Source organism: Myodes glareolus, chromosome 11 (assembly GCF_982192425.1).
Source record: "Myodes glareolus chromosome 11, mMyoGla1.1, whole genome shotgun sequence".
In the NCBI taxonomy this organism is placed as follows: domain Eukaryota; kingdom Metazoa; phylum Chordata; class Mammalia; order Rodentia; family Cricetidae; genus Myodes; species Myodes glareolus.
In genome coordinates this window covers 47,444,062-47,461,503 of record NC_142036.1, presented here as the reverse complement: position 1 = coordinate 47,461,503, position 17,442 = coordinate 47,444,062, and the positions used below count along the sequence as shown (strand labels likewise).

General features: G+C 38.7%; 1 protein-coding gene across 2 annotated transcripts in view; it reads left to right on the top strand.

Annotated features, from left to right (window-relative positions):
• Positions 1-15,762, top strand: part of Pals1 (protein associated with LIN7 1, MAGUK p55 family member) — a 43,437-nt gene extending 27,675 nt beyond the window's left edge. For both annotated transcript variants that reach the window (XM_085697466.2, XM_085697465.2), the window contains exons 8-14: positions 968-1,151; positions 1,828-1,899; positions 2,187-2,258; positions 4,359-4,526; positions 5,458-5,660; positions 7,367-7,477; positions 12,523-15,762. In XM_085697466.2, the coding sequence (XP_085553592.2) occupies positions 968-1,151; positions 1,828-1,899; positions 2,187-2,258; positions 4,359-4,526; positions 5,458-5,660; positions 7,367-7,477; positions 12,523-12,699 (987 nt within the window). In that variant the 3' untranslated portion in view covers positions 12,700-15,762. The remainder of the gene's footprint in view (positions 1-967; positions 1,152-1,827; positions 1,900-2,186; positions 2,259-4,358; positions 4,527-5,457; positions 5,661-7,366; positions 7,478-12,522) is intronic.
• Positions 15,763-17,442: the final 1,680 nt, after the last annotated feature.

Sequence of the window (17,442 nt, the reverse complement as noted above, 5' to 3'; positions counted from 1 at the left end):
TACCTTAGATGTGCGATTGGGGAATAGGAAGAGAACAGGAATAATCCCTCGTCAATATTGAGTGCAGGAAAGTTAAAATAGTCTATCAATATTTATGGTTGGCCTGTCTCTGCATATACTGAAACTCTAAACTGTGTAGCATATGAATTACATCAAATGTCTGTTTTTATATCAAGAATAGAAGGTTCTCTAGGGAACCCTCTTAGATAAACAGAACCCCACTTGCAAATTGGACAAAGTACCTTTACTGTATTTACAAACAATACCCAACTAGAGAACCATAATGTCATCAGTATCTAAAATCCCCACCGTATATCCCCTTTAGCCACTATTCACCTTGTCGTCCACCCCACGTCCAGCATCATCATTGACCTCATTTCTGGAGACACTAGTTCCTTTGTATTTTATTTTTTATAAATGGATTTCATAGATGTGAATAAAATATGGTAAGGATATTTTCCCAGTTGATCATCCTGATTTAGATAATTTAGCGTGTGGAACATGCTAGTTACATGCACTTTTAAAAGAAACACTGAGCAAGTAAGGCACAGTTGGACTGATCATGAAGTCCACTGGCTATGACAGTCCCGGGGAAACTGACACTTACACGGGACTCTTACAGAAGGACTTGCCTTTCCTCAAGTGGGTTAGAAGCTGCATGCCTTACTGAGGTCACTGTTTTCACAGGTCAAGCTGTTTCTATTCTGCTTACCTTGCCCTTGATGAACCTTTGTTAGCTGTTAACATTAACCCAGTGTGAACATCCTTCCACCTTGTGGTTTACAGAGATGTCAACAGATGAGCTTAAGCAAATCTACCCTGAAGTATTGTTACTTACCTGAATTACTTACCTAAATTTTAGTTCATTTCTCTGCACCACTGTAACACATAAGCTACATTGTGCTGGATATTTTGTTTTACCATTTTATGTATTTTTGGTCTTATTTTTACCCTTTTTATATTTCAGATCCATGTAAAAGCTCATTTTGATTATGATCCCTCGGATGACCCTTATGTTCCATGTCGAGAGTTAGGTCTGTCTTTTCAAAAAGGAGATATACTTCATGTGATCAGTCAAGAAGATCCAAATTGGTGGCAGGCCTATAGAGAGGGGGACGAAGACAATCAGCCTCTCGCTGGACTTGTTCCAGGTAAGAGACAGATTGAAAGCATTTGAAGGACTGAGGGCACAGCCCAGTGGTAGGACATGTACTTAACTGTGCAGAGGCCTGCAGCCATAATCCATAGCATCTTCTCCCCTAATTTATTTGAAGGCAGAGATCTGAGATGAAGGTTAGACACTTTGAAAACTTCTTGCATTAGTTCATTGAGAAAAAAGTGTTTTCTACTTATTTGTATCATTTGTAACAAAGGTAAAAATTAAATTATTATCACATTTACATACATGAAACAAAAGGAGAAATATAAATGCCAATGAATATGTATGTTGACTGATGTCTTGGAATTAGAAAATGATAAATAATACATATGATTAGATTAATAATCTGGGTCAAAATTTCAACATTTGCAGACTAGAGGTGATTCAGCAATTGAGTGCATACTGCTCTTTCAAAGGACCCAAATTTGGTTCACGGGATCTACATCACACACACCACACATACACATAGTTAAAAATTAAAACTAAACCTTTTTGTTAAAAGGGGCATTTGTAGGCTATATAGCTTAGCTGGAATTATTCTTGTGTTGGCTGAAGGGTTAGGAGGGCAGTGTGAAAAATCACTTCTAGTGTTTTTTTTTCTTTGATTAAAAATATTTTTTATCCTTTTATCTCAACTGTTTGCCTGTTTTTTTCTCTTTGTTACTCAGGGAAAAGCTTCCAGCAGCAACGAGAAGCCATGAAGCAAACCATAGAAGAGGATAAGGAGCCAGAAAAGTCAGGTTAGATACCAGAGTCCTGGGTTTTCATCTGCAACCATGCTGAATATACACACTAGAATTTTCAGTAAAGAACGGTGTATGCATTGAGGGAGTAAGAGAAGAGGCAAAACTCATTATCTTTAGTTGTAAGAAAAAATGAAAATATTAGACATCTGCCTACAGTGTGTAGTTAATAGAAAATGACAAAATAGTTCTGTCAAAAATATACGTATTATATTTTAGATCAGTTTGAAATAGCATTGTTTAAGGACATAAATACTGTATAACAATTTTTGATTAATCAACAGGAAAACTGTGGTGCGCAAAGAAGAATAAAAAGAAGAGGAAAAAAGTTTTATATAACGCCAATAAAAATGATGGTAAGTTCTAATCTCAAGTATAGCAGGCATTGTATTTATAACATCTGTAATATCAGTTGTTTCCTGTAAGGAGTATAGCAGGAGTTGCATTTATAATGTCTATAATAGTCAATTTTTCCTGCAAGGTTTGGGTTTTTTTTCTATTTAAGGTGTTTGCAAAATTATTACTTGTTTCTAATAATTTTTTTTCAAAAAAGTGAAATAAAATATGAAGTTTGTCTGCAATATCTTAAGTCACAAAGTCAACTCTTCTACAGAGCACACTCCTTACTGAGTAAGGCCAGCACACTTGACAGACTGCTAGGATTAGAAGTTTTCTCAAAATCCAGAACTCTGGCCACACTGGGTTTATGTTCCCAGGACAGCATATGCTGGCAGCTGACTGGCAGGTGTGGCCCTGATGGTGGCACCGACAATCTGGGTCAGCCAACATCACCACTTGTCATTTTTCTTATTTTCTAATATTCTGGACCTCTTACCTTTTGATTGGTCTTCATTGCATTTAAATTCCTTAGCCCTGCGTTGGTCCACATTAGAAAAGCACTACTTTAAAAATATGCAAGGCTTATTTCTCAAGGATGTGAAACAAACTAAACTAATAAAATAAAATTTAGGATTATTAGATATTCTTGTTTGTTTGTTTGTTTGTTTGTTTTTTGAGATAGTTTCTCTGTGTAATAGCCCTGGCTGTCCTGAAACTCTCTGTAGACCAGGCTGATCTTGAACTCACGGAGATCCACCTGCCTCCGTCTCCTGAATGCTGGGATTAAAGGCATGGGCCATCACCCAGCTAGATTATTAGATATTCTATATGATGCTGAATCTAAAATTCAATCAGCTTTAATAATTGCTTTCTAAAGCAAACATCCTTTATGCTTGGTACTTTATGTAACTAAGAAGATTCAATAAGTTTTTAATCTTACAGAATAAAACTGATGAATATCTTTGCTAGTACATTGCAGATCTAAGTGGGGATGAGCCCTGCTTGCTTTATTTCTTTTCCTTTCTGCCTTCACTCCCGATCTTTCTCTCTGCAGAGAATTGTATCTGGGACCTCCTCATGCATTCAAGGCAAGTGTTCCACTGCTGAGCCACATTCCAGCACCTTTTATTTTATTTTTTAAAACTGACTCAAAATGACCAAATACAGCTCTGAGAGTTTCTATACTGTAGGATACTTGCAAATCTGAAGCCCCAGATGTTGAGATGAGTAAGTCTGGAAATTAGAATGCCACGTTAGAAGAAGCTCAGGAGAAAGAAAATGACTGAGAAAAGAAGTAGTTGTCATTACTACGGAAAGTAGCTGCTGTGCTTTATGGTCATAAACATGTACTTTTATCTCACAGTAAATTCCTTGAGGTTGCAGACTAAGACATTCTAGTTCAGATATGAAAATTTCTGCTTAAATTGTTGCAACTAATTAAACAGTTGAGTTCGAAATTAAACAAATGTAGTCTGTGCTCCAACTCTATGCTGGACACTAGTAAATCTAAAAAAGTTCCCTCCCTTGTGGAACTTCCGGTGTCCCTTCCTGACCCAGGCTGTTAATTGCTTGCCTTTGTTCTGACTTGATAGCTTTAGGAAAGTTACTTCACTCCTTATAGTTTGTATTTTGAGTCATGATTCTGGGTTAAAGAATAAATAGTACACGTATGATTTATTTTTAACTTGCACCTACAGGAGAGCCTTCTAGCACTCTCAGATATACTGGTTGTGGCCACTGTATGCAGACGTTTACCCATGCGTTCTGTCATTATATCTGACCCTAAAAATACCCGATGAAGGGAAATCTTTATGAAAACAACATATTCTACCATAAACTTATCCGCTAGCAGTCTCTGTTACAGCAGGTGCTGCAAACTAGTTACTTCAAATTTGACAGGGTGACTTAGACACCCCAACACCTGTCTTCTTAGCACCTGGGAAGCTGAGGCAGCAGGAGCACAAATTTGAAGCTAGCCTGGGCTACAGAGCTAGCTCATACCTCAAAAACAAACACATAACACTACCGACAAAACTTAGCGATTTTATGTAAGAAAGTATATCTTTATGACATGACATTAATTCTTTCTGAAATTCTTAACTCTTTCTTTCTCAAAGATTATGACAATGAAGAGATCTTAACATATGAGGAAATGTCACTTTACCATCAGCCAGCAAATAGAAAACGACCTATCATATTGATTGGTCCACAGAACTGTGGCCAGAATGAATTGCGCCAGAGACTCATGAACAAAGAAAAAGACCGCTTTGCATCTGCAGTTCCTCGTAAGTTTGGACACATTCCCATTTTCCTGTGCTTTTCTCAGAATCTTAACTACACAGGGAAAAATGTTCATTTTATTGAAATAGTATTGCCAATGAAAGAGGAAATTTGCTTAACCAAACCTGTTGACAAATTTTTACTAAAGGTAGTTCTTGAGGAATTGAAATGTTCCTAAGTGTGTGGCACTAGGGGATTTTCTAAATCAAGTTTAGTTTAGACCCCTTTCCCTATTGCATAGGAAACTCAGTTCCTAACTTTTTAGATTCATGGTGAAGATAGAAATTTAGACCTAATTTCTGAAAACAAATTTAAGATTACATAGTACCTTCTCCTTTTATTTTTTTTTAAGATTTATTTATTTATTATGTACACAATGTTCTGTCTACATACTTGCCTACATCCAGAAGAGAGCATCAGATCTCATCACCATGTGGTTGCTGGGTTGCTGTATGCAGATGTAGAACCTCTGAGTTCAGTGCTCTTAACCACTGAGCTATCTCCTCAGCCCACAGTACCTACTCTTAATGAAAATAAACTTTAAGGAAAGGTGACTTGGCAGTGCTTTACAGTGTAAACAAAATGGACCACGGCAGCTAAGGTTAACTATGAAGACATTGCAACTAGTTTTTCTTCACGTCTCCATAGGAACAGTGCTAAGCACACAGGCCCTTAACATCTCCTTATTTCATAATCTGTGTTATGAAGTAAAAATCCTTCTCCACACTGATCCGTATTTGTTAGTAATTATTATTAAAAATTTATTTTATTTATCTGTATGTTGGGGGAGGTATGTACAGTTAGTGCACTTGCCTGCTGAGAGCAGAAAACACTTGTATCCTGGGACTATAGGCCACCTGATAGGAGTGTTAGGACCTCTGATCCATCCCTCCAGCCCCTTGTGTTTATTATTTTTATCTGGTTTTGTTTGCTTAGATACAACTCGGAATAGGCGAGACCATGAAGTAGCTGGTAGAGACTACCACTTTGTTTCACGGCAAGCATTTGAAGCAGATATAGCAGCTGGCAAGTTCATTGAACATGGTGAATTTGAGAAAAATTTGTATGGAACCAGCATAGATTCTGTACGACAAGTAATTAACTCTGGCAAAATATGTCTCTTAAGTCTTCGAACACAGGTAAAACTAGAATATTCTTTTAGAGTGTTGAACTTGGAGGGCATTTTGTAAAGTAATCTAGTAAAAACTGTATTTGGACTGGGCGGTGGTAGCACACGCCTTTAATGTACTTGGGGGACAGAGATAGGTGGATCTCTGAGTTTGAGGTCACTTTGATCTACAAAGGGAGTTCCAGGACAGGCCCCAAAGCTACAGAAAAACTCTTCTCGATAACCCCCCCCCAAAAAAGCCATATATTTGGGTATTTTAGTTCTCATACAATTATTTCATTTCTCTCTCTATATATATATATATGAAACTTAAAATAGGTACTGACTATACATTAAGTCTCTAGAACTATCTTTTTTCGTCTGACAAAAATTAGAAAATTCGAGGATTATTCTTAGTTTTTTAAAGTCCATTATTTCAACAGCCCACAAGTATCACAGTCAAGACTCAGAGTTTTCTGAGTAATAAAACCTTAGATTCACCTATTTGATAGAGTATTCCAAACTTAAAATTACTAGCCAATGCTTCTTAGATTTCTATTTTAAACATTACCTTTAGAAATTTGGGTTTTAAGGATTGTGTTTGCTATGGAAATGATTTGCTTTTTATAAATGATTCAGCTTTAACATAGAACTTTAATTAATGTGGCTGAGTCTGTTGCTGATATCAACTCAAGCCATAAAATCAGTGGGCAAACCGGGCATGATGGCACATGTCTTTAATCCCAGCAGTCAGGAGACTGAGGCAGAGGCAGAGGATTTCTGTGCATTTAAGGCCAGCCTGGCCTACAAAGGCGAGTTCCAGGACAGCTAGGGCTATTATACAGAGAAATCCTGTCTCAAAAAACAAAAGCGAGCATTAGGTGGATGTACATAGACAGACGTTGATTCTTGAATGACTTCCTAAAATAGTAATTGGTTTTTTGCTTGTTTGTTTTGGGTTTGAGTTTTTAGAGGGCAGAGACATTGGGTTTGTGCTATTTCAATCGTAAACATTTGTTTTGTTTTGTTTTGTTTTTTGTTTTTCGAGACAGGGTTTCTTTTTGGCTTTGGAGCCTGTCTTGGAATTAGCTCTTGTAGACCAGGCAGGCCTCAAACTCAGAGATCCGTTCGTCTCTGCCTCCCGAGTGCTGGGATTAAAGGTGTACGCCACCACCACCTGGCTATAAACATTTTATTTAAGGAAACTTTTTAATTTCTTTTGGAATTCTTTATTTGGATTAACAAATATTAACAAATAAGATTTCAAATAGTTTAGCGTATTAGTGTCTCTTCACATGAGAAAGGGCATGTCTGCAATCCTGCCTGTTAGCATACTTCAGCTTAACTGTGCACAGTGATGCAGTGCTAGGAAGGGTGAGTCCAGAGTCTCACTGCATACAATCCTGCTTCGGGTTGGGTGTGCTTGGCCTAGGGACCGGAAGGTTTTCTCTGGTTTTGCTTTTTAGTATCTTCACCTAGAAAGGCAACTTCCTGGATTCTAATTCCTCGAAAATGAACTTTAATGTGGTTATTATAATCCACGTGATTTATTATCATACAGTTGTTATCCCTTCAATCTTTTACCTCTGTTTCAGTATATAGAGCACTAGGGTAACATACGTGAATTTATAGTTATATACTTTATAGGGAGTGACGATACTATCTCAAGGTATTATGAATTATTTCTGATAAAATGCTTGGAAACATTATCGACATCTTAACCAAATATCTTTACAGTCTTTGAAGACCCTCCGGAATTCAGATTTGAAACCATATATCATCTTCATTGCACCACCTTCGCAAGAAAGACTTCGGGCATTGTTAGCCAAAGAGGGCAAGAATCCAAAGGTAAACTTGTCACAGTGCTGTATCTATCATTCCACTGACGTCAAAAACCCTCTCTCATCTATATCACTTGCCCCAAAACTGCCAAAGCTGCAGCTGGCTGAACCATGGCAGCTCTCCAAATCAGCTGCTGCGTGTCGTCGTCGTCGTCCCCCCCCCCCCCGCTGCCAACCCCAACCCCAGATCTATGAGGACCTCTGGAATTCCTTACGTCTCCTTTCATCTCCATCAAAGTCTGACATGTCCAAGGTGCCCATACTGCCTCCTCCCGACTCCAAAGGTCTCAGCAAATCCCTGGCAATTGCCCACTTTTCTCCTTAGCTAGTCCACATTTTCAGGGTTACAGAATTTTTTTTTTATCTGAACTTTGGTTTTTTTTTTCCTTTCATTTTTAAACATGATCTTGAACAGAAAGGGAAAAAAGTTTTGAATTATTTTCTGTCACTGCTGAATGTGTCGCTGGAGTCCATGTATGTGATTGTACATTTTCCTGATGAATGAGAATCTTTCCATGTGGGCATGTGAGCATAAGCTTCTGTGAAGGCCTCAAGCCTTGTCATTCTTTAAAAGTTGGGTTGGTTTTGTATCCTTTAGCATTATTTTTACTGTGTGTGTGTATGTATGTGTGCATTTGTGTAGGTGGGTGCATGTGTGCCATGATGGCTATCAAGGTCAGAGGTCAACTGTGGCATTTGTCCTCTCCTGCCACCTTCACATGGGTCCCAGGACCTGAACTCAGATTGCAGGCTTGCATAGCAAGCACTTTTACCTACTCAACTACATCAGTAACTTCTTAGCTACGTATATATTTCAGTTATTTTATCCAGATCTCTGTATTCTTCTTTGTTTGTTTTGGTCCTTTGTTTCTTTGTTTTCAGGAAGGGTCTCTCAGTAGCCTGATATGTAGGCCAGAGTGGCCTTGAGACTCTAGAGACCCGACTCTTTGTGCTTCTTGAGTGCTGGAATTAAAAGCATACACTACCACATCCAGCTGTCTTTTTTTTTTTTTCCAACTGTATCCTTTGGTGATGAGAAATAAGTTTTTGTTTGGTTTGGATTGAAAACAGAATCTTCTTATATACCTCATGATGATATGAAACTGTCAATCCTCCTGCCTTTCTCTGCCTCCATGTTCTGGGAGGTTAGCCATGTGCTTAACACTCTGCCAGAGAAATGTTTCATTTTAATGAAGCTCACTTTTTATTTTCTTACAGTTCATGAATTTTAGGCATGTCTAAAAAATTGTAAAGATATTATCCTGTGTTTTCTTCTTAAATGTTTCTAGTTTTAGCTTGTGTTTTGGTTAAATTAATCATAGTCTTAGCATGACAGAGAAGCTTTATTGTTGAGAAGTCTGTCTTTCCTATGTTATTTGGTACTGTACATATATTTCTGTGTGTGTGCACGTGCCTATCAGTGGGGGTGTGCATGTGCCACAGGATACACATGGAGGTCAGGAACAGCCTTGCGGAGTTGATTCTTTCCTGCCTTTAGCTGGGTTCTGGTTGAGTAAGCTCACCTACCTGCCGAGTCACTGTGCTGCACTCTCATTTCTGGATCCTGTTCTGCTCTTAGACTGATTCCATACTGTTTTGATTCCTGTAACTGTACTGTTATTACTTGATAAAAAGACAGTAAGAAGAATGAAGTACTGGTGCGTAATGCACAAGGGGGATACTTAACAGTGTGACCTGAAAAAACCTTAAACTCAATAAACCACAAGTTATATGATTCTGTACATATGGGATGTCCAGAATAGACAAATCTGTAGACACATGATATAAATTAGTAGTTACTAAGGGGTAGGAGAAAAAGGTTAATAACTATAAGCTTATAAATTTGTTTTGTTTTGTTTTTCAGAACAAGGTTTCTCAGTGTAACAGAACTTCCTGACTGTCCTGCAACTTGCTTTGTAGAACAGGCTAGCCTCTAACTCAGAGATCTGCCTGCCTCCCAATAGTGCTGGGATTAAAGGTGTGTGCCACCACCACCCAGCTGCTTATAAATGTTTTTAGGTGGTGTCTCAGTTACTGTTCTGTTGTTATATAGAGACACCACGACCAAGGCAACTTAAAACATTTAATTGGGGGCTTGCTCACAGTTTCAGAGAATGAATCTCTGACCATAATGGTGGGGAGCATGGCAGACAGGCATGATGCTGGAACAGTAGCTGAGAGCTTATATTGGAGTCTGACAGAGACTAGGCCTGGCTGGTGTGGGCCTTTGAAACCTCAAAGCCCAGCCCCAGTAACACACCTCCTCCAACAAGGCCACGCCTCCTAATCCTTCCTTAATTAGTTCTACCACCCAGGGACCAAGCATTCAAAAAAAAAGTATGACCCTTTCTCATTCAAACCACCATAAGTGGGGGTGAAAATTTTTTCCTGAAATTAATTATGGTATAAATTGCAGAACTCTATAACCATACTAAAAATCTGTGGAATCATAATTTAAATTGATAAATTGTGTGGTATATGAATTATATCTCAAGAAAACTGTTAACTTTCCCTAAGGTAGGGAAAAAACAATCTCATCAGGCTTTTCTGTAGAAAATGAATAACTGATTAGAAACTCATAGCAAGATTGAACAGAATAGCCAAAACACTTTAGAAAACCTAAGAGAGCTTCGCTTTCTCTTCCTTTCTATTTAACTTCTTCATTTTAACTTTAATTCACACATGCTCTAACTTCTGAAGAGGAAACCTTACATAAGCTTTTCCTCTTCAAATGCAGGCCTTTGTAAACAACTTGTTAGCTGCACCCCATAACTTTTGATGTATTTTTTTATTATTTGATAGAATATTTTCTACTTTCTGCTGTCGTTTTTATCTTTAACTTATTTAAAAATATATTAATTTTCACCTATTTGGTGATTTTAAAGACTATATTACTGAGTTACAGTTCTGTCATCACCAGAGAATGGATCCAAAGAGATGCCATTCCTTTGAAATATGTTGAGTTTTATTTTGTGGCCTATCATACATTCTTACTGTCCATGCGTGCTTGTAAACATCCTCTGTACTTGCTAGCTGCAGGGTGCTGTGTATGGTTGCCTTTCTATTCCACTTGCACTGGTATGTTTGCATGTTGTCTTCAAGACAGGGTCCCCCTGTAGCCCTTGGTGGCTTGAAACAATGCCGACCAGCCTTATAGTACATGATACAACTAGTGGGTAAACACAAATCTTAGTAACGGTGTTACTTCCTCGGTACCAAATGTAAATCATCAGTGAATGTCTTGTAATCTCAGTTGTGGATTCTGTCCTGAATTGAAGGGGACTTCAGAGTAGATGGTATGAAGTGATGGATGATAGGTTTTGATGAGAGGTTCATTTTTTTCAGTTCATAAAATTTTTAGGTAAAACATTTTATCTGAATCATGGATTATAATTTGAACAAGAAATTCAGTTATAAGGTAGTAAATGATATAAAAGATGAAGTAATGCTTTAGTTTGTTAACAACTTATCCAAGTTTTGAGTAGACAGGTTTTATAAAAATGTCATACTGTTCAGATAAATGATTAATACTGTTAAACAAAGCATCTTGGGTACCCAATCACAGCATTTCAAAATGGAAATCAGATAGCTATGCAAGAGTCGCCATGCTTTTACTGTGTTTTCCTGTTGCTGTTGAGTGGAAGTCATTTTTTGGGCCTAATACAGTGATGTGTGACTTCACCATTTGGTCTGAAAGTTTAATTAGCCATCTTGATTGACAAGTGCGGTTTGGGGTAATTTCCATTTCTTGACCGTGAGCCTGATTTATTGTAAGGTTCTGGATAATTTTTACTTATAGCTTTGCCACTGACTTGTCTCCATTAAATATCATTTCCTTTACTCGGGATCTTAAAGTAGTTTGTCTTATATTGTTTCCAAACTTTAGTGGGATATTCTTTTGCATCTTAAACTGTCCTTTGTAGGGCCAAGCAGGGCCAGTCTTGGCCGCACATACTTTTAATCCCAGCACTCAGGAGGCAAAGGTAGGCAGATCTCTATGAGCTCCATACCTACCTGGTTTACATAGGGATTTCCAGGACTACCAGAGCCATATAGAGAAAAACTGCATGGGGGGGGGGATTAAATAAAATAAAACTGTTCTTAGGAAAGCCCGGTGTGGTGGCATATACTTGCTATCCCTCACTAGAAGTAGGAAGGCCAAGAGTTCAAGGCCAGCCTGAGGATACATAACCAGATCCTGTTTTAAACAGAAAGAAAGGGGAAAAAAAAGAAAAATCAGGAAGAAAGAAAGAATCTTTTGTACAGAGTTTTTTAAATATATTGAGTAGATTATCTCCCCCGGCGTGTTATTAAATCTTGGGCTGATACAAGATTATCTTAGTAAAAAATTGCCACACTCATAAAGGCACTTTTGTTAGTGTAATCAAGACAGGGTCTCAGTGTGTAGCCCTGGGTGGTTTGGAACTACGTAGACCAGGCTACCCTCAAACTTACCTGCCTTTGCCTCCTGAGTGCTGAGTTCAAAGGTGTGTGCCACCAGGCCCAGCAGAAGCAAATGCTCCTGTAAAGAATATGTTAGAGGCACTTACTCTAATCAGAAAGTGGGACTCCATATTATACAAGATGGTACTATTATTTTTTAAATATTTGTTTATGTTTGTGTGTATGGGTGTTTTGCCTGCACTTATGTCTGCATCACAGGCCTACAGTCCCCTAGGAGGTCAGAAGAGGGCGAGAGTTACCAATGGTTATGAACTGTCATGTGAGTGTTGGGAACCGTAACTACCTCTGCAAGAACAAGTAGCGCTTTTAACTGCTGAGCCATCTCTCCAGCCCCCAGTGTTTGAAAATGAAAGTTTTTAGGGAATTCAGAGTAATCACCCATGTTCTTCAAACATAAAGATAAAATGGAAACCCATGAAAAGTGTTGTAAGCCAGGATTCAAACAGCAATTCTGAAGATACTGATGCGAAGGTGGCCCAAGAGAAGGGTTAGAAAGGAACTCTTGGATCTACAGAAGAAAACTGTGTAGTGACACTCGTCAGTCATGCTGTATTGTGTGTGACCTCAGTTTTTATTTTTCCTTTGCAGCCTGAAGAGCTAAGGGAGATCATTGAGAAGACTAGAGAGATGGAACAAAACAATGGCCACTACTTTGACACTGCAATTGTGAACTCAGATCTTGATAAAGCCTACCAGGAGTTGCTTAGGCTCATTAACAAACTCGACACTGAACCTCAGTGGGTGCCATCCACTTGGTTAAGGTGAAGGAGACAGCTCTTTCATTCTGTGTCACCATGTTGAACTTCATTTGGCAAACCACCAACAGGAAGATGGCCTCAGTGCTGAGAATAAGGTAGAAGGAGGCAGCTGACCTATCTGCAGATCTCTTACACTAGTGGAAAAGGTCCCTTAGGCAGTTTGTACACAACACTCTCATTTCCTGTGCATGGCTTTAGGGATCCTTGGCTTGTTTGGAGATTTAAAATGGAAACTTTCTTCAGAGCATTTCTGATTTATCCCAGTGAAACCTTTTGTTTTCACCTTCCTGACTCTTTGCCTCTCGGTCAGATGTCCATGAAGAAATTGGTATGTATATACATAATACTCCATGTCTCACAGAGTTATAAATATTAACATTATTTAACACTTAACTTAAATGACTTTGTGGAATTACTGGGAGAAGGAGCTGTGCTTCTGTGCATGGGAATAACAGTATTTTCTTAAACGACTGATTTCGTCATCAGAAATATTTCTCTTAAAAGGGTGCCGCTTTAGTTTGGAGCAACTTTTTAAGTTTAAATTTATTTGTATGTCTTTTCATTCTGAAAAAACATTCTATCAGAAATACCAATTTTGCTGGGGATGGCAGGGCATGCCTTTTAATCCCAGCACTCAGGAGGCCGAGGAGGGTCTCTAAATTCGAGACTAGTCTAAAGAGTCAGTTCCAGGACAACCAGGGATACACAAAGAAGCCCTGCCTCAAAAAAAAATTAAATAAATAAAAAATAAAGAAAAGAAGAACCAACTTTTTAGTTTGGACTTCATGGATGAGAGTGCACACCCAGCAGCCTCTAGTGTAGTTAAAAGTATAGAAAAGATGCTGACATTTTTAAAGATAGAATTTTCTAAATTCTTTTAGTAAATTGTGGTGATTTGATAGCCTTGATTCCCTTTTCTGATACGAGAGTTCGTATAAACTGTGTTGACCATTGAGGTTTCTTCCTCGTGATGGAAATAGTTTTTTATTTCCATGGAAAGATAATAACACATTTGACACTTTCTGCATTTTTATATCAGAGTACAGAATTTTATCTGTGACTGTGCTATATATGTATGTATGTATGTATGTATCAAACTGGAAATCTGCTGTACTGTATGCTAATATTTAATAGACTAAGTTGTCTTCAGCATTAGAATATAATTTTATGCACATATACACTGAGGGAACACCATGACAATTAACGTAGAAATCAGAAGTCACTGAGAATCTTAGAAAAGGACATTGGAGGAAAGTCTGTTTAAGCAAATACAGTCAAGGTTTGTCCTAACAAGGTCTGCCTTGTGACCGAAACACAACAGCCTGCTACATCTCAAATGTTGACTTTAAAAAATCCTTAAATAGGATTCTTACACTGTTTCTACAGCTACAGCTTTAAAATGCAGTGTCTGCAAATCCAAATGGAAAGTTAACTTGTAGTCTTCTCAAGCCTTTAAGGAAAGTGTAATGTGTGACAATGTGAATGTCTTCATTTATGTAGCTACAGCATTTCATGTTCCAAAGCTAAACACTGGAATGATACTGAACTGTCACTTTGCACAAGCAGTTGTTGTTAATGTCTTGTCAGTGCCCTTCATGTGTCTGATCTCTCTTCTAGATAATCTTATGGAACAAATCAGAGTTTGTGATGTCTTTTTATGTTCAATTTTTGCATGGCTTTTGTAGTTGGCTGGCAAGTGTGTCTACTTAGAAATATTTTTTAAAATAATTTTCCTTCGGAATAAAGGAATGTTCTTGGGTTGAGGGAAGGAATGCTATTATACAGCCTTGAGTCTGAACATTCCCAGTTTACAGCAGGAAAAGGCCAAGTCCACACCCTTGTCAGCACTGAAGGTCAATTTACTTAGCACTTAAAAGATGAAATCTTTTCAGTTTTCCTCTCTTCTCAGGAATGAGAGGCACTCTGTGGTCAGTAGAGCTTTGTGATCTGCATACTGACTGAGAATTCTGACTGACAGAGACTTGGTGCATACCTGTAACCTTGGCAGGAAGAGCCGGATAGAGAAGGCTGGCCTGAGCTACATGAAACAGGAAGGGGCCGGGGGGGGGGGGGGGAGAAAAAAGATTGTTGGATTTGAGTAAAGCTGTAAGTAGTGTCGCTGCCACTGGTGACAGTGGGGTTGTATGCTCTCAACTCAAACACATGACCTTCACAGGCAGAGCCTGAACTTAGGCGCATGCTAGGCCACCGTGCATGCATCTAGACTGTGATTTTCAAGATCAGTGAGATGCTATAGTTCTCTTTACTCATATCCATAGGTGGATAGTATATACATAACCTGAACTGTTCTAAATCCTAGTGATTATGAATATACAATGCTCAACAAAGTCCATAAACAGAGTGAGAAGTTAAGCTATGCTAACTTTTAAAAAAAAAAAGCCTTATTATATATGTAATTGTACAACATTAGGGCTAATTCGATTCCCTAACCCTCTGTGGTTCTGATTGGAAACTTCAGTGCTAGCTAGGGAAGCCTTAGGCACTTACAGAAATGATATTGTGGTTGGCAGGAACATGGCTCAGTTGGTAGAGTATTGCCCAGCATGCACAAAGCCCTGGTTAGATCCCCAGCACCGGGGGTTCATGGCTGTAGTCCCAGAGTTTGAAAAGTGGAAGCAGAAGGATCAGCAGCTACATCAGCCACATAAGACCCTGTCTCAGAAAGAAAGTAGATAGTATCAGCTGATGACATATCCTCGGGAAATCCAAACAAGGAAGTACTGGCATTTCTTTAGTCTTCCTATGTCAGAACAAATAAGACATTAGTATTTAGACTGGTCCAGGTTAGCCATCTATGAAAATCTAGGGCATGGATTGTTTTCCTTCCCTCATGGTCTAAGGAGTAATTATTGACAAGGAATGATTTGAATGTAATTTCTGTGAGTATGTGGAAAGTATTAACCAGGGATTTTTCCTGAATGAAGGTAATCACTCTGGCATTAATTGATCTCCCTTTGTACTGTCTTGTTTCTCCACCATTCTCTTGAGATGTCATACTGCACACTGTCTTGTAAAAATAAAAAGTAAAGCTATATTTCAAAACATAAAAGCCATTAAATACTTTTATTTTTTTCCTATCCAAGGTTTGTATACATATCCATTCCTCTTCCAAGGGTTTGTTGGAAGCAACACTGCTGGAATCTCTAAGTGGAATACAAATTATAGTATAAGTTGTCATGGTTGTCCTTTAATGGCATAGATGGCCAGTCCTATTTCTTTATTAGTTGGAACAAACAAGAAGCTTCTGTTTTTTGAGACAGGGTCTCTCTACAAAGTCCTGGCTGTGCTGGAACTCACTTTGTAAACCAGGCTGGCCTCAAACTCACAGAGATCTGCCTGCCTCTGCCTCCAAAGTGCTGGGATTAAAGACGTGTGCTACCAGACCTAGCCTTTAAACCAAAACTGTTGAAAATAGCCAACTGAGAGTTGAGAAAACAAAACTCTCAGAGAAAAGAGGTATATGATAGGCAAAGTGACTTTGGGGAGGCTAGAGATTTAAGAGTATCTGAGTTGATGGCTCATACTTCATTTCTCCTGCTGTTTATCTCCTGAAGGTCACAAATCGTAAACAAAGTTTTACTGCATAGATGTGACCTGACGTGCTCCAGCTTCCTTCTCTATTCCTGGCCTTTCCCCTTTGGGTCAGCTCACTCCTAGCCAAACTCAGCAACATTTACCCACTATTTAATCTTAGTTTTTAATGTGAAGCTATAAAGTCATCTGAAGTTTTAGCTGAACATGATGGTGAATGCCTACAATCCCAGCACTCGGGATTCCCAGACCACCCTGAAATATAATAAGACCCTATTTCCAGAGGAACTCACCTGTCAATCTGTGGACAGTTGAAGCAAGCCCAGTGGGTACCAAAGCTTTACCAACACTACATGAGAAATCTAAATTCCTTTGGTCCAATGCTTTCAAGTAAATAGATTTCCTTAAAAGTAAAAGCATGAAATGTGGCGCTCTTAAAACTAAAAGCAGACCCAAGTGCTCAAGGAGTATTGCCTCGGAAATCAAGACTCACTCTGACTCACATTCATTCTACCTAAGCTATTTGGCCTATATAAGATGCTCTATTTCTCCATATGCACAACTGAAGTGGTACAGTTTACACCTCACCAGGATACTGGGAAGTTGCAGTGTAACAGTGTTACTCAGCTACTTGGCTACTGAACTGACTCCGAACCTGACATTTTCTCCTTATGAGCCACATCTTGTTTCCTACAAATCAGCTCCTCCAAGACAGACTATCTTGGTCTTAAATACCCAGACTTTTAAATATGGAAGAGACAAGAAGGATAAAAAGGATGTGGGCTGGGAGGTTTGCCAAGAGGGTTTAAGTTCAATACCCTGCCAGGAACCCACATTTTAAAAAAAAAAAAGAAAGAAAGAAAAGGAAAGAAAAAGGCAGCATGGTAGTAGATAGTGGATGCTTGTAAAACCAGCGTGGAAAAACAGAGACAAGTCCCTGGGCTTGCTATGCTGGTCTAGTCCACTTGGCAAGTCAGTGAGACTCTTCCCACAAAAAAAAAAAAAAAAAAAAAAAAAAAGATGGTCCTAAGGAATAGGTCACAAGTTTGTCCTCTGGCCTCCACATGCAAAGATGACACCAAAGATGACAAAAAGTTAAGTGTGAACATCTGAAGGTAGGGTGAGTGAAAGGGCTCAGTGGACGGAGGTTCCTGGCCCCAGATCCCACAGCTTGAGTTCCATCCCAGGACCCACATGG